Source organism: Myotis brandtii, unplaced genomic scaffold (genome assembly GCF_000412655.1).
Source record: "Myotis brandtii unplaced genomic scaffold, ASM41265v1 scaffold14, whole genome shotgun sequence".
NCBI lineage: Eukaryota > Metazoa > Chordata > Mammalia > Chiroptera > Vespertilionidae > Myotis > Myotis brandtii.
The window spans coordinates 759,208-780,430 of record NW_005354999.1 but is presented as its reverse complement, the minus strand read 5'-3'; the positions used below and the strand labels follow the sequence as shown (position 1 = coordinate 780,430).

The window sequence follows — 21,223 nt, the reverse complement described above, 5'->3', positions numbered from 1 at the left end:
CACCATCTTTGTTGGGTTAATTTGCATACTCATCCGATTGGCTGGTGGGCGTAGCAGAGTGACACCAATTTGCATGTTTCTCTTTTATTAGTGTAGATATTAAAACTGTAAACGTACTTTTGCCCACCTGTGCATTATTTCTTTTACAAATATAAGCAATTGAGTTCACAGATAAAATAAGATACAATAATTTGATATAATCACCTTTTATAGATGTTTTTTCCCCAGATCCTGGTGAAAGGGAATCTCCAAAACTTTCTTTAAGGGATGATGATGACAAACTTGTTAACCATGAATCCTGCTTAAAATAAAAGATAATAAAAAAGTATTAAGTTAGGTCAGTTCCCAAGATTTATGGAGGACAATAGCATTATTAAGACTATTTCATAAGTCTGACATCTGCATTTTTAGGAGTTTGCTGATGCAACACCAAAAGCTTGTTAAGCTAGTGGAGGCTAAGATGCTTTATTTTCAAGCCTCCATGTCTTGATCATTAAAAGGGGTCACTACAGCCTTAGCCGGTTTGGCTCAGCGGATGGAGCGTTGGCCTGTGGACCAAAAGGTCTCAGGTTTGATTCCAGTCCAGGGCATGTACCTTGATTGCGAGCTCCTCCCCAGCCCGGGCCCTAGTCAGGGATTGTGCAGGAGGCAACCAATCGATGTGTTTCTCTCACATTGATGTTTCTCTCTCTGTCTTTCCCTCTCTCTTCCTTCTCCCTAAAAGTCAATGAAAACTATATCCTCGGGTGAGGATTAACAAAAAGCCAAAAACACATACACAAAAAAAAGCAGTAACTACAGAGCTATTCTAGTTCTTTAACAGATATCTCTACATTTATTTTTAGCAATTTTTAGAATTTCTGCTACTATAAAATCAAATCTCATAAATATTTAAGGTAAAGATTTGATATCTATTTCTCTAATTCTCTATTCTAAGCATAAAGATGACAGTAGGTAAAAATCCTTACTTTGAAACAAATATTACTAGGCATCCAAATGAAAGCAATTATAAAACCAAGTACATGGCTACTTACAAATATCTAAGATTTTATGCACCTCAGTTTTCTTCAAAATTCTAAAAATAACACTAAATGAAATCATTATATTTGTGTTTCTAAAGTAAACATCTCTTTATAGAACAGCAATCCAATCCATGGAGCAACTACTAAAATATAATGCAAATAGGTACAGGCAAAAAGGCAATAGAGGAATTACAATGGAAAACAAAAAATATGTGACTGACTCATAAAAAGGCAGTAAAGGATTTATAGAGGAACAGTAAGAACAATATCAATTAAAAAAACAACGGGTAAAATAAATACAAAGCAAACAGTAACAAACTGGCCCTATATGTACTTACATTAAAAGTAAATAGACTAAAATAAAATAAAATATTTAAAAATAACCAGACTAAATACTTATGAATGCTATAATGGGCTCATAAATAAATGGACTACCACTAAAAGGAGATTGTCAGACTTGATAAAAACATGACATCAAACTGTTATTACAAAAGAGTCATTTAAAGAGACACAAATAGTTTGAAAGAAAAATGATAAAAAAAATATTTACCATGCAAACAGTCATCATAAAAAAGTTGACACATCACACAAAACAAACTGCAAAATAAGGAGTATCACCAGATAGAAATATTTCATAATGCGAAATAGGGTCAAGACATAAGTGTATGATGTGTCTAATAACAGAGTCATAAAATACTGGCAAACTAAAAGGAAGTATAGACAAATTTGCAAGCATAACTGGAGATTTTAACACTGTTAGATGGTACTAGGAGAATCAACTAGATAAAAGTCAGTGAGAATGGAGAAGACATGAATGATACTGCCAGGCACTTTGAGCAAAATAAAATTATAGACCATTATATCTAACACCTGCAGAACACATATTTTTTTTGAAAAAGCAAATGGAACTTTCACAAGATACACTTAGGTTGGGCCATAAAAATATCTTAATTTCTTAAAATGTGAAATCATATAAGATATATTCTTTTATCACAATAAAATTACAATAAAATCTTTTGTATTGAATTATAATTTATCTAGAGAAGGTCCAAATATTTGGAAATAAAATCATTAGGCACAAAATAACCAATTGGTCAGAAAAAGAGATCATAAGGGAAATTAGAAAATAGATTTAAAGAAATGAAAATGAAAATAAATGGCATCAAAAAAATTGGGTGCTGCTAAAGCAGTGCACAGAGGGAAATTTATAGCTTTCGATGGTTTTATTAGAAAGGATGCAAAAGGCTTTTAAAATCAGTGGACACATTTTAAAGGTAAGGAAATTAAACCCAAGGAAAGAAATAATAAAGAGTGAAAATCAGTGAAACTGTAAATAAACTATAGAGAAAATTAACAAAGCCAAAGTTGGTTCTTTGAAAAGTTTAATAAAACTGAGCAATGCCTATTAAGATTTAACAAGAATAATAGAAATTATAAATTCTATATTAGAAATAAAAGATAGAATGCCATGATACCACAAATTTCTTAATGGAAGTTAGCCAGGCACCATATAGTTCCATTTCCCTGATCTGCTAAAGCACATTATGGAGGAGGAAACCTTCTTCCCATACTCATCCCCTCTGAAATGTGAGGTGGAAGTTTGCTAATGATAGTGAAGTGTAAAGACAGGGGCCACATGTTCTCCCCTAATGATGATACATAGTAAACTTCCTGATGAAATCCTAAAAGATCACATTTACTTCCATTTTTTAATGTCTCTGAAAGTATAGGACAGTGCCATCAACATTCAATAAATAAAACCAAATGAGAACACTGACCCTGGCTATACTGTCCTTAGTTGGCATGGATAATAAAGGGTCACATACCAAATCTTACAAACTCAGGGGAGGTGGGCCCTATAAACTCAGAGACCAAAAGTAACCGCATAGAATGGTCTGAACATAAAAATTCCTAACTAAAAGCAGGTCATGGCAGGTAGTCACATCCTAAGCCTATGGCTTCCTTGACAAAGGTCAATCTTTACCGTAGGTGATCCTATTATCTTTTTGCATCTAAGATACATACCTTGGAAATGTCAATCCTCAGGGCACACCCACCTCACCAAAGCAAGAGGCCACAGAACCCCTCATTGTTACTTGTTTCCTGAATACCATCTCTATGTGCTGTAAATGTTCATTGTTAGCTACCCCGTACCCAGCAATGTAAAAAAGTATGTGTCTCTCCATTTTACTTTTTATCCGGTCCCAGAGATTTCCCTGCTTTGCTTTCCCCTACTCCCTAATCATTATACCACCAATGATTTCATGTATCCCTCCTGAGACTCCTCCTTTGATTCTAATGTATAAAATAAGCTGCAAAACTGTCATTTTCCAGAAAATATTCTCCATTTGTTGAGATTTTGCTTTGTGGCCACTGTTGTCAGTTTGGCTCAAACAAACTCATAAAAATTCTCTACAGGTTTGGCCATTTCCTACACTGACACTGCAAATTATATAATGCAAAAATACATAAATAAAAAAATAAAGTTTTACAATTAAAGTTATACAATATTACATAGATTCAAAAGGGCAACTTTTTTTTTTACATTCTACTTTCTTTGAAATTGGATGCATATTATAATTACTGTTGTGTTATGGCTTAATTGGCAGAATTTTATTCTCTCATGGCAGTACATGATATAATGCTGTATATTTGTTACATCTTACAATTGATGGCATTTCAGACTCAATGAAATACAGTATATTAAAAAAAAAACATAAAATTATGTCCATATCAACTGCTCAAGAAAACATGGAACACACACACATACATGCATAGAAATTTTCTCTCTCTCATGATTAGATGCCAAGGCCTGAATGGTAGAACACAGCTCGGCAGTTCAGTAGGAATACTAACCTCAGGGTCAAGGTCTTCAGAGAATGTTTTTTCCTCAGCTTCTGGCTGTCTGTCCTTCGGCTCTGGGAGGGATGAAGGTGCAGGATGTGCCTCTAGTTCTTCCCGGAGGGCAGTTTCTCTCTCTTCTCCCAGCCCATCTTTTTCTTCCTGGAGCCTGTGCTTTTTCAACATGCTCCTTGGCCGAGGTGAAGGTGTGAAGTGGTTTTCTGCTTCAAGGCTGCTGCTGTTTTCTGCTGAAAAATGAAATATTTTAAGGTGGGTGTACAAAACCTAACCATGGCTTCAACAGCACCCCAAGGTGCCACCATGCTTCCTCCTGTGCCCACTACACAGAGCTCCAGTGAGCACGGAGAAGCGACAGTTCATAATCCAAATTTTTAAAAATGGCTGCCACCCTGGAAGTAACTTTAGTTTTGTGAGAAGTTAGCTCCTCAACGTTATGAATTCTCATTGCATTAAAAAAAAAAAATACTAAAAACAAATAAAATAAAGCCGTGGCCTATACAACGATGGGACTCATCTCTATCAAACCTTAACTGAGTCTCTGCTTCTGGGCCCTGTACATGTTACCACATCCTGGGCCTCATAATCAGGACTGTGACGGTCCTGTCCAAGGACTTCACAGGTTGGGAAAGGGGTGGATTCTAAAGAAATAAATTACAAGACAAAGGTGAGAGCTGTTACAGGTATGGAGGCAACGTCGGTACAGGGGCTGGGCGTGCTCGCTCTCATGGGAGGAAGCAATGAAGAACTTTATGATTTGAGTCCTAGCTGGTTTGGCTCAGTGGATAGAGCGTCAGCCTGCAGAATGAAGGGTGCCAGAATGGATTCCAGTCAAAGGCATATGCTTGGGTTGCAGGCTCGATCCCCAGTAGGGGGCGTGCAGGAGGCAATCAATCAATGATTCTCTCTCATCATTAATGTTTCTCTCTCTCTCTCCCTCTCCCTTCCTCTCCGAAGTCAATAAAAATATATTTTAAAAAAAAAAAGGACTTGATGATTTGAGTTGTTCTTTGAGTTCATGAAACTTCTCGAGCAATTACTTCTAGGTTTAAAATAATAATCTAATGCCCGTATACTTCCAGCCCTCAAAACATAACAAAATTTTTGCCTAAATTTTACCTGTTCATATATTCATTTTTCCATTGTTCTACCAATGCAGTCTTCTGACAAAATTTCAAAACCAGACTAATTAACACCTTCCTCCTTTCTGCCTATAAATGGATTTATGAATGCTGCTAGAAGATTCTACAACCATACCAGTTGATACCAATGTAAATGTTTCATTGCCAATTTTAGCTACATCCTAAATGTTCAATCCAAATTCCAAGAGTCATCCTAGATTGTTCTCTCTGTTTCCCCCATATCCAAGCATCACTTAATAGATTTTTTTTGGGGGGGGGGGGGATAAGGAGTAGCTCCCTAGTACATGTCAAGCATGTCAAACTAATGTTATCAGTGATATCTACTCTGTAAAAAATGAAATCTACCAGTACAATATTTAAGGTTGATAGAAAGGAAAGAATTATATGGCAGTTAACATCAAGTACTATTTTTCCTGTAAAACAGAAAAGAAAGAAGACCATAGGACACAAAACCCTTAACCTTCCATGCCCATGTTTCCGTGTGGTGGCCCAGGGGACCTCGGAGGGGTTGGTTCCTGCTTACTCCATCTTTGGTCCACTGTGCCTGGAGCTCAGTGGAATTATGGAGAAACTACTATAATTCCAGATCACACCAGGAATTTACTCTCAGAACACTGAGTTTCAGGGGATTTTTCCTAGGGAATAGAGAAACTAAATGGAGAATCTTCTTTCTAACAGCAAGTCTGGAGGCTTAACAGCAAAAACAACAAAACTCTCTTCCTTCAACTATATAAATGCCAAACAATATTCTAGCAAATGGTGGCATAGAAATGATTTTTAAGGACTAGTTCCAGTGCTGCTATAACTTTAATCTCTGGAGTATGAGATGGATTAGAAAGGATTCCATTGCAGTTTCATCCCTAAAAACAAAATTAAAGCTCATAGACTGAGGCAAGGCTGGACCCAGGAGCATCCGGAGGCACGGCGGTGGATGCCCGAAGGTACTTCAGCCTTCTATCAGGCACCAGCAAAGATGCTACACTAAATATACCACTATCCAAATTATGGGTTTCCTCCATGGTTCTATTATTTTGATTTATGTCTGTAAAATTGAAAAGTTAAGTCTGATTATTTTCCCCCTCTTAAATATGAAGGCATTTTGGGCCTGGTTATCTTAAAATAACTTTTCAAGAAATGCAGTTATAGTGAGCTAACAAATTACCTGAAGCTGTGTTTTTGATTGGAAGAATTCTGGGTTTAGGTTTCACTTGGAGTTTCTCTTTTTCAGTTTCCTGGTCTTCATTTTGAGACTCAGATAAGGGATTTACAACCCTGTCTTCACAATTCCCAGGCGCCATTTCCTCGTCTTTTTTATTAGAGAAGCCTGGCTCCTCTTCCATTGAGTCACTATTTGATTTCTTGGTTTTCAAAAAAGATAGTTTAGGAGAATTATTTTCTTCATCATCTGATATCTGGAAATCATTTATTGTTTTCTTAAGTGAATTTTCATCTATAGAGGTGTCAGAAAAATCACCTAAGGAAACTGAAAAACAAAAGAAAAAAAATGTCTTCAGTAGTATATCTTAAAGTTTGGAAGGTTACATTAGTCAAAAGATTGCCTTAAAGATTATAAATAAACTTAGGCAGTTTTTATTGGCATTTATAAACTACAAATTTTAATTTCATTAATTTATTCAAAACATACTTATCAAGTGTGAATAGTGGTGCCAAGCATTGTCCTTGCCCTGAGAAAAATCATCCAAAGTTTCCTCAAAATAACAGTTGGCCATGAGATATTTAGATTTTGAACTGTAAAATGTTTATATGTAAACAACTTCATTAGATTTTACTATGAGAATAATAATACAAAATGTTAACTATATGGCAATGATGAAATGAATGATTCATTTAATCATAAGCATTTTTCACTGAACCTTAAAGCATAAAACACTGAATTTCAAGTTTAAAATTCTGTATATTTACATCTAAATGTTAATATTTTAATATAATCAAAAGCAAATTAAATCATACCAGTACTGAAAACTGAGCCCCGTATTACAGCCAAAAAAAAAATCTGATTTATAAAAAGCATTATAAAAGTGATTTGGATGTGCATGAAGTTTAGTTCTATGGCCCCTAGTTATTAATTCACTGTAGAGGCTCATAGAGTTGATCTTAACGATGAACTTAGTTTACCACTGACAAGCATCCTCTTACTGCAAACCTACTGCCAGTTAATTTATATTTTCATGTTCACATTCAGAAACAACCAAGGATAATCATACAACTTCTTGAAAATTAAAAGTGACTTTTTACTAGATATAAAGTTGCAAATCTAAACCTAGTGAATCCATAAATATAATTTTAGCATAGTAATTTTTTTTTTGCGGAATGAGCTAACTATAACTAAGAAGACAAAAAGAAGAAAAGTGGTTTACTGTTCCATATTCTCACATACCAATCTCATCACTGTCAAAGTCATCTGAGTATTCAGAGCTCCTTTGTCTGGCTGAGCGAGCTGTAATTGCTTTTATTAGCTCATCCTGAAATAAAAGAATTAAAATCAATTTCCACCCAAACATGAGGTATCATATTTAGAATTAATTATTTAAACAAATAGTGCTTGCTTCATGATTGCTTTCAAACTCAGGTTTTATTCATTTAATAATATTCACTGAAAGCCAACCTATGCCAGGAACCCAAGTCCCCAGACTCAATGCAGAACATTACAGATAAGGTTCCTCTCCTCATGGAGCTTACAGTCAAATTGAAGGAGATAGACCCATGGTCGGCAAACTGGGGCTCGCGAGCCACATGCGGCTCTTTGGCCCCTTGAGTATGGCTCTTCCTAAGCCTTAGGAGTACCCTAATTAAGTTAATAACAATGTACCTACCTATATAGTTTAAGTTTAAAAAATTTGGCTCTCAAAAGAAATTTCAATCGTTGTACTGTTGATATTTGGCTCTGTTCACTAATGAGTTTGCCAACCACTGAGATAGACTATCAAATAAGATAATTGAGACTCAGGCAGGATTTATTTTAAACTGGCATCTTGGATGAAACTGGTACTTTTAAAGATCGTTTGTTTCTGGAGATTGCAGTAATGGATGTAATCAACACTGCAAATTTAGAGGCTGAGTTCAAAACTGTGGTGACTGGACAGAGAAAACTTCAATGTTGTTATGTTACAATAGGGAAAAACCATAAAACATTTATATGAAAATACTAATTTAAAGTTGCTATTCAACTTTGAAAAGCTAACTTAACTTTTAAGTTAGTAAGAACCTATCATTCAGGCTAGTTTGGTAATCTTAAACACACAGAATGGTTTGGAATACCACAGCCCAAACACAACCATCTGCAACATTTTAAAAGGAATGTAAGTCTTACTCCAGCTTTATATAGGATTCTTCCAAAAATTAGTTCAAATCAAATGTTCCTAACACAGTGTTTACTTATAAAAGCATTTCAAATAGTTTACCTGGAAAGTAGTTCTTTTGGTGACTTTTGGACTCTTTGTATATGCCAAAGTTGTGCTAAAAACTTCACCAGACATAGTGTACGGAATCTCTTTTTTTACTCATTACCTTTATAAAATGTTTAATAAATAACTAATAATTCAACCTCTAATGGTGGCTGAAATATCAAAAACAAATAAACAACCAAATTAGACATTTTTGCATGTTTGAGAGTTTCTAATATTACACTTAGTGCCCCCGAAAGCCAAACAAAAACAAGAAAAGCACCATGTAAACATTGAGGTACAGCTACACTTAACGTAGAGTTCTTGTAAAGATGAATCAAATTTTCATAACAAGTTTGTAAAAAATATTCAAATTGAAGTTATCTTAAAATAATTTTGCCACAATATTTTTAAAGACAAACCAATAAATGAATGCAGTCCTATATAATAAAAGGCTAATATGCAAATTGACCAAACAGTGGAACAACCGGTCTATGATGCACACTGACCACCAGGGGGCAGACGCTCAACGCAGGAGCTGCCCCCCTGGTGGTCAGTGCGCTCCCACAGGGGGAGCACCCCTGAGCCATGGATGGCGAGGGCAGTGGTGGTGGGGGGAGCCTCTTCCGCATCTGGGGCAGCGCTAGGGATGTCCAACACTGCCAGCTTAGGCCCGCTCCCCAAGCCTAAGCCGTCAGTCGGACATCCCCCTAGGGCTCCCAGACTGTGAGAGGGCACAGGCCAGGCTGAGGGGCAACCCCCCTAACCGCCCCCCCTCCGCCCCCCAGCACAGGAATTGGGCCTCTGGTAGATTAATAGGATAAAATGTTGCCAACTAAACTACAAATTTTATTTCTCACCTCTCTTGCATTCAAAAATTATTACATTGCCAAGAAAACAGTCATACTTACTTAAAAGGCTACCGAGAGGATCACCTGCATTAGAAAAGATAACTGAGTAACACCACCGAAAGGAGAAAAAAAAAAAAAAGCTTGCACAGTGCTAGGGAGAGAGAAAGGTCATAATGCCAGCCTGCAAATAGAGACATTTTCCTCGAGCCACTGTTCCCTCTTACAAAGTGTTAATACGGTTAGAAAAAAGGGAGCCCCGCGGTGGGCTGCATTCAAGTGCTTGTACAAATGGGCCCGTGAGCGTTTCTCACACTCGGAGCGGAGGCCGTATTTTCTTCATCATCTGATATCTGGAAATCATTTATTGTTTTCTTAAGTGAATTTTCATCTATAGAGGTGTCAGAAAAATCACCTAAGGAAACAATCTCATCACTGTCAAAGTCATCTGAGTATTCAGAGCTCCTTTGTCTGGCTGAGCGAGCTGTAATTGCTTTTATTAGCTCATCTTAAAAGGCTACGGAGAGGATCACTCCTGCCGAGGGCTCTCCGCGACCCCGAGGACCAAGCGACTGGACTCGGGGAGGAGCCTCTCCCCCAGGCCTGGGCCCGGCGTCTCCGAGACGGGGAACTGGAATGAGCGAGGGGGCGGGGCTAAAAACGGAGGTGGTTGGCGGTTGCTAGGAAACAGCGTCTCCGGAAGGAAGTGACTTCCCTACTGCCAGGTCTTTCGGGTACCAGACACCTCCTAAGGGCCCCACGCGTCGCTGGGGCAACCGCCCAGACGGAGGAAATGACGTCAGCCCTCTGGGTCCCGGGAGAGGGATGCGCCTCGGCCGCCTGGGCTTCCGTTGTTGCCTAGGAGACAGGACCCGTCCCGCTCCCACTCGGGCGCCCAGAGCCTTGAGCCAGTGGAACGGGGGCCTCCATCCGCACCTGCTGCGTGAGCCAAAGCGTATTCTTCGTTTTGCCACAACTAGGACATGAAGCCTGTGACTCAGCTGACAGAATAGTGTATGGACGAATGGGACAGAATAGCGCGACGGTGACGTTTGCAGACTCCGGAGTCTCACTGCAGGTTTGAATCTTGGCGCCCCTTCCCTAGGCCCCTGTGAGGTCGTAAAAGTTAACATGTCTATGCCCCAGTTTCCTCGTCTGAAAAGAAAAAAGGGGGAGATAATAAGATTGGCCACCTTAACCCTTTGCTGGGCGTATAAATGAAATAATACAGGTGGAATACTTGCAAGAGTGCCTGGGATTGAATTCAGTCAATATCAGATACACTCTTTATGCAACTCAGCCACAAAGCACCTAGACAGAAGTCATCCCTTGTCCACACTGCTGAAAACTCATTCCAAGTGTTGTTAGTTTTTATTTGTGGGATCAGGAGAAGACTCATAGAAGGGAAGTATCAGTATCTTGAGGAAAGACAACTATGACCAACTACACTGTTTAAATGTGTTCATCAGCATCTTATGAGTGATGGAAGCTGGCTATTGTTAGTCAAATATACCAGTATGTATTCTTTTATATTGTCATGTAGAGACACATAAATTACTATATAGCAAGAGAAATATGATTTCTCATTCAAACTCAGAACTTGTCATTCTAAACAAATTATTTTTGTTACCAGGGTAGTGTCTTTAGTTAAATGCTCTCTACAGATATTGTTCTAGACAAAGATGAATGATCTGAACAGATACTATCTCTACTCCCTGTATATTGCTGTCTTGTGCCTAGTATAATTCTGCATATTTACTCATATCATTTGATTCAGTCTTTCCTAAACTCTGTAAAATTTCTGCTTTTTATATCTACACTAGTGACCCAGTGCATGGATTCATGCACATTGAAAGGAAATTAATTAGAAGGTGGCCAATGGGGTGGAAATGGGGGGGACGAGCCCGACATGCCCTGGAGCCAACCTCCCATGGCCCCTCCCCAGCCAGCACACCTGGGGTGGTGCCACGGCTTGAAAGGCGTCTGTGGAGTGAGCGGGGTCCCTCTGGCAGGTGGAGTCCCTCGGCCTGGCCTGCTGGGATGGGGCTGAAACCAGCTCTCTGACATCCCCTGAGGGGTCCTGGAGTGTGAGAGGGCACTCTGCAAAGTTGCTGTTGTACAGGGTGTAGAATGCAAACACAAATGTGCAGTAAACCAGATTCAAGGCCAACAGTGCCCCAGCAACAACAAAACCCACAAAGGTGGAATTGCACGGCCCCATGAGGAATTGGGGTTCCTCCTCTCTGCTTTCAGGGTGGGTCACCCGAGAACCTCCACTGCCAAGTCACTGCAGATTGGCAGCTCCAGCATTGAGCGTCTTCCCCCTGGTGGTCACTGCTCGTCATAGCGACCAGTGGGACGGTCAAAGGGACACTTAGCATATTAGCCTTTTTATGTATATAGATTTTACATTTTAAAAAAAGGAGATATGATAAAATCTTGAGATTCAGGTAAGTTTGAAAATATATTATCTTCACCTGTGAAATGTCCCAGACAAGACTCATTTGTTACATAGACTCTTATATTATTGTGGTTTTAAGAAATCTTTGTTTTTAATCATGTTTTGTATATACAAAAACCACATTGTTCTTACTTAAGGAGTTGATCTAGTATTTTATTTCTTCCCTGATCAGTAGCACACGCTGCAAAAGGTATTTTTATGTGTCATTTATCCCATGTTAATCTCCCCCTTTCATTCATCTGTTTAAGATTGCTTGGCCCAGGGGTGGGCAAACTTTTTGACTCGAGGGCCACAATGGGTTCTTAAACTGGACCGGAGGGCCGGAACAAAAGCATGGATGGAGTGTTTGTGTGAACTAATATAAATTCAAAGTAAACATCATTACATAAAAGGGTACGGTCTTTTTTTTTTTTAGTTTTATTCATTTCAAACGGGCCGGATCCGGCCTGCGGGCCGTAGTTTGCCCACGGCTGGCTTGGCCCCTTCCTGCTTTGTGCTCCTTCCTTTTAAGACAAATCTGGTTTCGAGATAGAAAAGAAAAATCACTAATTTACATGTTTTGGCACAAAAACTTTATGAGTTTTTGTGGAATTAATATCTAATATTGAAGAAAGCCCAGGCATCACTTAGTAGGAAATTTCCTTGTAAAAGGTCATTTATTTCAGGATTTTCAAGGGAAGAAGGGCCAGAATCCAATGGTAGTTGACGAGAATAAAACAAAATTTCAACACTGTTCACAAAAACTAATTTTTATTTTGTGTTGCACTCATGTTCGAATTCCATCATCATCATTATTATTATTATCATTATCATCATCCTTTGGAAAGTCTTTTTTTCCCAAAGGGAAGGAAATCTCGCAATATGCATTAGTAACCACATTCCAGCAGATGGCAGCAAAAGACTTAGCACCTTTGGGACTATATGGCAGGAACATACTCATTAATATTTTTGGGATATTTTACTTTGCTTAGACTCAGTGGTTCTCAACCTTCCTAATGCCGCGACCCTTTAATACAGTTCCTCATGTTGTGGTGACCCCCAACCATAAAATTATTTGCGTTGCTACTTCATAACTGTAATTTTGCTACTGTTATGAATCGTAATGTAAATATCTGATATGCAGGATGTATTTAGGCGACCCCTGTGAAAGGGTCGTTCGACCCCCCAAAGGGGTTGCGACCCACAGGTTGAAATTCGCTGACTTACAGTGATTTAAAAATACATTTTAAAATAAACTACTTTAGAAACAATTTCATAGAACTTTTAAAATCATCAGCTTTATCTTTATATTATAAAGTTAGAAAATTAGTAGTTTAATGTAACAATAAATATTTTTTATAAATATTTTTGACAGACTGTATAAGCTGCTTACCTTTGAGTCCATTCCCTGCTCCCAAACTCAGCCATGATCATTGTTAATAGTTAGGATTCTTTTCCATATTATCTTTCCTAAGCATATAAAAATGTTCACGTTACATGTGTTCTTCTATAACCAGTTTTTTTTCACTTGAATATCCTTTTCATGTTAACCAACAGCTGAATTATGCATAATTCTTTGGTTATATGATTATGTATATTTAAAAAAAACAATACTCATGTCCCTTTAACTTGTTTCAATTTTTATGAGAAGGTTTGAATAAACATTGTGGCATACTTATTTATTTTGGATAAAATCCTAGGGGTGGAATCATTGAGTATATACACATGAACTCTCTTTATACTTATTGTCAAAATGCCTTCCAGAAAAGCTTTTACAGCACACACTCCAATGTACATCATAAAAAAAGTGTTCACCTAAATGTATGCATTATTCAGCCACTCTTATTGAACCTTTATAAGTTGCAATTTTGTTTGTTAATTTTTTTCTTACTTTTTCCTGTGCAAGTCTATTTATTGTCTCCTTTAAATATAATTTCATATATTGGTACAAATAAAAAATGAAATGTCAAATAAAAATATAAACAAAATTTTTTTTAGTTTTTAATAGGTAATATTGAGGGTTAATGGAAGGATGAATTATTTAAATATAACTGGAAGATGTTCTGTGGGTAAAAATAAAACTTTTCAAGTTTTCTTAATTATATAGCTATCATTTCTAGCATTAGGAAGAAACTATTCAATATAGTTTTCTTAAGGAAATCCATTAGGTCACAGGAACTAAAACTAACATAAATTGAAGCTCTTTGTGTTTAAAATGGGCTATGATTAATGCTAAGGCATTACTAAATTTTTTTATGTAACTTTAAAGGTACTATATTTGTCCAATCATGGGTTTAAATTTTGGTATTTTATGTATATGTATTATCAAAGTTAAGTAAACTTTGATAAAAACTTGGTTATGCAAGTTTCTTAACCTTAAAATAAACTTTTGTAAATCCTGAGTAAATATCTAAGTTGAATCTATTATATCTTGGCCTGGATTCAAACGTCAACTTTTTGTTTTCTAACAGCGTGTTCATGCAACCCATAGCCGACTGATTGTTTTTCTGTTAGGAAGAACGAGTAACGAATATACTCTGTAAAATCTGATACAAACTTTTTCCTGCATTATATATTACAATGTCTCTCTTCCTTCTATAACTAAAGCCCACAAATATTTTTGCTTATTTATTTTTATTTTTTAAACAAATTTTCGCCTTAAAAAGCCAATATTACATGTGTTAGATAAAGACATTTTTCCCTATTAACTGTAAGTGAATCTGGTTTCTGTTTTTGTTATTTGCTGTAAGTTTTGGAGTCGTGTGTGTCTGGGTTTGGTAGGTATTAGATAAAAATCAGTGATGCATATTAAGTTATAGATAGTATAGATTTTGTATTTTTTAAAATATACTTTTATTAATTTCAGAGAGAATGGGAGAGAGATAGGGACATCAATGACGAGAGAGAATCATTGATCGGTTGCCTCCTGTGTGCCCCACACTGGGGATCGAGACTGCAACCTGGGCATGTACCCTGCCCAGGAATCAAACCATGACCTCCTGGTTCATAGGTGGATACTCAACCACTGAGCAGCCACACAGATGAGGCTATTTCTTATAGTTTAAAAAAGAATTGCCATTCTAGTTATTCTTTACTGAACACTATATTTTGATTTTGTCCTTCAAAATCTTTGTGTACAAAGATTGATAGAATGACCTAGATATGAGTTAACCTGTGCAAAGGAGCAATCCCTTTTAAGGTCTGAACACTGCTAACACAGTCTCAGCTTAGGTTATCATCTTCCTAGGAGATGGGTTGTTCCACTCTTGGTTCATTAACCAAATGCGGTGACTTTTCTATGTGATTCAAAAGATTCTTTGAACCTAACTGTAGAATTTGACATTTTAATGTGTTAAATAGCATTGTCTGGTTGAGGGCATCTTTTTCAATCTTTCAATCTACAGAAAACTTTTTCAGTTCTATGTAATCATCCAGACTACTATTTTTTACTTTTATATTATCCTGAAATTTAACAAGTACATATGTGCATGTGGCATGTGTTCATACAAGTTGTTTCTAGAAAGTACCATTAGGATTTTTAATTTATGCATAATCATGGTTGCCTTTCTAACCAGGTGTAATGAAAGGTGATTTTGCTATTTTCCTGAGGTGGTGAATATAGACTGCTCTTTTAGAATTGAGAGCCTGGGCAAAAAAAAAAAAATCTCCTAGGTCAGTATGAAACCTGAAAACTAGTTTTCCTCAAACCATAATACTGAATCTGTCTACCATTACTGGAATACAGCCTTATCTTGGACGAAGATGCCATCTAAAACTTTCATAGCAAGAGAGGAGGAGTCAGTGCCTGGCTTCAAAGGACAGGCTGACTCTCTTGTTAGGGGCTAATGCAGCTGATGACTTTAAGGTGAAGCCAATGCTCATTTACTATTCTGAAAATTCGATGGCCATTAAGAATTATGCTAAATCTACTCTGCCTGTGCTAAATAAATAAACAAACAAACAAAACCTAGATGGCAGCATATCTGTTCACAACATGGTTTACTGAATACTTTAAGTAAATATTTAGTTGAGAAAACAAAAGATTCCTATTAAAATATGACTGTTCATTGACAATGCATCTGGCTACCCAAGAGCTCTGATGGAGATGGACAACAAGTCTAATTTTGTTTCAATACCAGATAACATAGCATCTGCTTTCAAGTCTTATTATTTAAGAATTCAGTGGAATTATTTAAGTAACTGCAAATGTGGTGGAAATAGGAAGAGAACTAGAATTGGAAGTGGAGTCTGAAGATGTGACTGAATTGCTGCAGTCTCATGATAAAACCTAAATGGATAAGGAGTTGCTTCTTATGGATGAGCAAAAAAAAAAGTAGTTTCTTGAAACAGAATCTAATCCTGGTGAGGGTGCTATTAGGATTGTTGAAATGGCAACAAAAGATTTAGAATATTATATAAATTTAGTTGATAAAGCAGTGGCAGGATTTGTGAGGATTGACTTCAATTTTGACAGAAGTTCTACTGTGGCTAAAACTATCAAACAGCATCACATGCTACAGAAAAATCATTTGTGAAAGGAAGAGCCAATGGGTGGATCAAATTTTATTGTTGTCTTACTCTAAGAACTACCTCAGTTACCCAACCCTCAACAACTACCACCCTTATCAGTCAGCAACCATCTACATTGAGGCAGGACACTCTATCAACTAAAAGGTTATACTTAGTTAGTGAAGGCTCAGACAATAGTTAACATTTTTCAGTAGAGAAAATATTTTAAAATTAAGATATTTACATTTTCTTAGATATAAAACTTTTGCATTCTTAATAAACTACAGAATAGTGTAAATATAACTTCTAGATATGCACTGGGAAACCAAAAAAAACTTGGTGGCTTGCTTTATTACAATATTTGCTTTATTGTGGTGGTCTGGAGCCAAACACACAACATGTCATAGATAAATATCTTGTTCATGAAGTTGTGTCACAATCTGCTTCTAGGGAAACTGACCTAAGACACTCTCTTAACTGGAGTTGGCCAATCCATACCCTAAAGCCCTATGTTATCACGACTCAGCTAGTTTCTGTGACCTTTTAGCTCCCATTCTTGCTACTAATGGCATGTATCTCCAAGGCTCAACTTTTCACTTCCACGGAAACAACTATGATCTGAATGATGGAGTCAGCATGATCATTCTGGGAAGAATTTACATCCCAAATATCTTATAGCATGCTTACATAAATACTTTTTTTTTTTATAAAATAGCTTCTACTAAAAACAAAAACACAAAAACATACCTTTACTGTATGTTATTAAATGTTGAATACCTTATGAATTCAGGAGTCTTAAACAGCAGTATCCAAGAGGAATTATTTTATAATAAAAGTAATTATAATAGATATAAACTAAAAGGCAAGGCAAAAAGTAGTGGTATACCAGGCAAAAACTAAAAGTTTTGGAAAAGCTCTTCTTATTATGCCATATGAGAAAATATAATAAGAAGCTCTTAGAAGTAGACAAATTTTCTAATAACATTTTTTTATTAATGCATATTTCTAACTTCCATTTAGGCAAGCAGTTCTTTATAGTGTAGGGTTTATGATTACATAAGCATTGAAGATTTTATCTTCTTGGATGCTATTGGGCAAATCTACCTAAAATGTTTGTGGTTTTGATGTGAGATTTTGCAGCTATGAAGCTTGATTTCTTTGCAAGTCTGCAATTTAAGTTTATTTACATAAGCAACACCAAATTAGCTTGTTATACTTAGAGTCATTCAAGTGTGTCCAATTTGCATTCCCATAATTTGAATCCCACGCATTCAATTTAATCTTCTTTCCATTGCTTTCTCTGGCTGCCTTCAAGATTAAGAATGACATACATATTTTTGGATGTTTCCTACTATATGTCCCTGAAAATTTAATTCAGAATATTTTTGTCTTTTATTTTAAACCATTTTTTTCTGGAGGATGGTGAGAATCTGAAGATGTGAGCATCTCTAAGGATTTTGCATCTATTCCAAACATGCATGCTTGTAGAAGCAAATGTTACAATGTCCATTCTTTTAATATAGGATTCCATTTAGAACTTTAGCATGGATATTGGAGGTACTTTTAAGAGATTTTGATATTTTTATTTGGATATTGCTATGATTTCTGGATAGCCCTTCATGTATTACTGTGGGCGGCCTTTCATATTGTCAGAGAAAGCCACTTTATTTTACTGAATAACTGTTTAGACATTTACTCTTCTCTATAAAAATTCTGGTAATTTTAGCCTGAAGCAAAAGGACTTCTGCTCTTGGAAATATTTTTATTTTAAAAAGAACTTTAACTTTTAAGTCAAAGTAACTAATGTATGATATAACAATAAAATGGTACTGAAGAGCTTTTAATAAAATAAAATGGTTCCCTTGTTCTCCCAAACCACCAGTTCTCACCCTCAGTACTTCTAAAGTCAACAAACATTAACTGAGGGTTTATTTGTAACGATTTTAAAAAATATCATCTCTAAAAATATAACTCAACTACTATAGCCTCCTGCACACTCCCTACTGGGGATGTGCCCGCAACCAAGGTACATGCCCTTGACCGGAATCGAACCTGGGACCCTTCAGTCCGCAGGCCGACGCTCTATCCACTGAGCCAAACCGGCTAGGCCAACTACTATACTTTGATTTATAGTTTTAAAACATTTTCTATCTAATTCCTCCTGTAACAGACATGATTTAGCTTACTCACACGCTGCCACCAATATGTAATTGTATTAATTTTGGATTATTCAACTGCTTTTTTTTTAAATTAAAAAAAAAACAAATAAAACAACAAAAACCAAATCAATCTCTCTCTCTCTCTCTCTCTCTCTCTCTCTTTTTGTAGAAACACATATGTTATATAATCTGAAGCCAAAAGAGAAGACATAAAATCTGCTTGTTTGCTCAGTATGGCAACAAGGTCACTAGTACAATTTATGTCATTTCTGCTAAGATTTATAATACAGTATCCCTTAGCAGCATATTGTTATAGGCAGCACTTCAGATACTTGTTTTGCTTCCTAGCTAAAGATTTTTTCAGAAGATAATTAATATTAATAATAACAATAACGACAACAGCTACCATTACAATAAAGAGTTTAGTAATTCCAGGCCTTCTCTAAATTCCTTCTATGTACTTTGAAATTCTTACCATGCCTATGAGGTATTATTATGCCCATTTTATAGATGAGGAATCAAAAGCACAGAGAGATTATGTCACTTACCCGATCTAGTTACTATAATTGGCAACTTAACCCTCTCAACATTTAGTGATGAAAAGCAACTGTTGTTTATACTCATGGATTCTGAGTCAGAAATTGGGACAGTACCCAACAGAGAATGCTTGCCTCTCTCTGCTTCAAGAGACTAATGCTGAGACTGAGTTATTCTGCTTTTCTTTTGCTATTGACTTGTAGTTTCCTTCCATTGTGCTTGGAAAAGTACTTCAAGCTTCTTAAATTTATTAAGACTTGTTTTTGACCTAACATGTAATCTATCCTGGAAACTATTCCATGTGTTCCTGAGATGAAAGTATATTCTGCTTCTGTTTTGTACAATGTTTTGCACATGTATTCTAAGCCTTTTCCAGAATGTTAAGTAGTTGGAATCATATAGTATTCAGCCTTTTTAGATTGGTTTATTTCACTTAGTAATATGCAGTGAAGGTTTCTCTATATCTTCTCATGGTTTGATAGCTTATTTCTTTTCCGCATAAGGCAATATTCCATTGTCTGCATATGCCATCATTTATTTATCCATTTACCCAGTGAAGGACATCATAATAGCTTCCGAGTTTGGGCAATTATGAATAAAACTGCTGTGAACATTCGTGTATTGGCCTCATACAGGATAAGACTCTCACCAGTCACCTTGGCCAGAGCTTCTGTGGGCCTTTCCAACCTTCCTGGGAGTCTAAACTGCTGTCTTCCTTCTTTGAGGCTCGCAGGTGTCTAGAATATGACCAGTCCCATCAATGTGCCAAGCAAGGTGAGACAGAATCCTGTTCCTTGGGCAACTCCTGAAAAAGAACATTTGACATGTGGGCCAAGTCTTTCCTTCCTCGGGGAGAAGCTAAAACATTTTTTTAAATATATTTTTATTGGTTTGAGAGAGAGAGATAGAAACATCAATGAGGAGAGAGAATCATTGATCATCTGCCTCCTGCACACCCTACACTGGAGATCGAACCTGCAACCCGGGCATGTGCCCTTACTGGGAATCAAACTGTGACTTCCTGCTTCATAGGTCGATGCTCAACCACTGAGCCATGCCGGCTGGGCTGGAACATTTTTTGTTTTGTTTTGTTAATGCTCATTCACTCTGCATTGAGCCAGGGAAACAAACTGTAGTGAGTGCCCATGCACTAGTTTTAACCACAACCTTTATTCTCTGCAGTCCCAGGGCCTACTGTATGCCAGGCCCAGCCAATGCTCCTAGACAGGCAAGACAAAAGCCCAGTCCTTCAGGTAGCACCTGGAAAAGTTAAGTTGGATATGCGATCTAACTCTCTCTCCCTGAGGAATAAGCTAAGAGCTGGAGGTTTTCTCCTGATCATCTGGCTCACTGTCAGAGGTAAGGATTATGATGAGAGGATGTCTCTAATTTTCCTACCAGTTTTGATGTGGATAGTTTTGCATCTGCCTGGGATGCAAGAGCCTGTCACCTAATTTCTGAATTTATCAGAAAAGAAATTGATCTGTGTAATGCTGTTGAATTGGTATGTCCATAGGAGGAAGGATAGTATAGGACTTCTGTTCTGTCATCTTGCTAATATTACCTCCAAGATTTCTTAAAAGGAGGTGTATGGTGTAAATATTATTTGCCCTTGTATATAAAAAAGTTTCACAATTCAATAAAATAAGCTTACACTATGAGTTTTAAATAAACATTTACATATTTGGAGGAATTATATTTATGTCTTCTGTTATCTGATTTTGCTCCTGAGAAATGTAACTTTTTTTTCTGAAAAACATTTTAGGAATGATGGCCTTATTTCTGATACTCTAAAATTTATAGTGATATGCATTGGGGTGTGTATAATTTTCTTTTTTGTCTTGAAATTTGGCCTGCTTTCAAACAAGGTTCATGTCCTTCAGATTTGAAGACCTATCTTTAATTATGCTTTTGCTAATTTCTGTCTTTCATCTCTCATTTTTTCTTTCTAGGATCTTTCTTATTTAGAAATTGGATACCATAGATTGATCTTTCAGCTCTTCCTCCCACCCTCCCCCTGCTATCAGTTTCCTGTTACTTGCTTTTCTGTTTCATTTTTAAAGGATTTTCTGAAATCTCTCTTCCTGCCAGCCAAACTTTGTTTCTGCTTATTTCCACTACATCTATTTATTTTAGTGAAGTATCTTTCCATTTCTCTGAGAAACCATTAATTGGTATTTTTATGTGGTCCTTTTTAATGCATTCTGGGTCTGTTGTTATTTTCTCTATTTTGTGTGTGTGTGTGTGTGTGTGTGTGTGTGTGTGTGTGTGTGTGTGTGTGTGTTGTTTTATTCCTTTCAGGT

General features: G+C 36.7%; 2 protein-coding genes across 8 annotated transcripts in view; one reads left to right on the top strand and one right to left on the bottom strand.

Annotated features, from left to right (window-relative positions):
- MAP9 (microtubule-associated protein 9) overlaps positions 1-9,934 on the bottom strand; it is a 29,261-nt gene extending 19,327 nt beyond the window's left edge. The window contains exons 1-6 of one of the 5 annotated variants that reach the window (XM_014535212.1): positions 9,809-9,934; positions 8,446-8,600; positions 7,422-7,506; positions 6,186-6,506; positions 3,879-4,111; positions 205-301 (exon numbers count right to left, since the gene is read on the bottom strand). In XM_014535212.1, the coding sequence (XP_014390698.1) occupies positions 205-301; positions 3,879-4,111; positions 6,186-6,506; positions 7,422-7,506; positions 8,446-8,520 (811 nt within the window). In that variant the 5' untranslated portion in view covers positions 8,521-8,600; positions 9,809-9,934. Of the gene's footprint in view, positions 1-204; positions 302-3,878; positions 4,112-6,185; positions 6,507-7,421; positions 7,507-8,445; positions 8,601-9,338; positions 9,387-9,808 lie in introns of those variants that run through there. The other 4 variants (XM_005860773.2, XM_014535215.1, XM_014535216.1 and 1 more) reach the window with 4 other exon arrangements.
- A 176-nt stretch (positions 9,935-10,110) lies between these two features.
- The window catches only part of LOC102251567 (zinc finger protein 667-like), a 91,658-nt gene continuing 80,545 nt past the window's right edge, over positions 10,111-21,223 (top strand). For all 3 annotated transcript variants that reach the window (XR_001361028.1, XM_014535217.1, XM_005860772.2), the window contains exon 1: positions 10,111-10,353. The gene's annotated coding sequence lies outside the window, so the exon portion shown is untranslated. The remainder of the gene's footprint in view (positions 10,354-21,223) is intronic.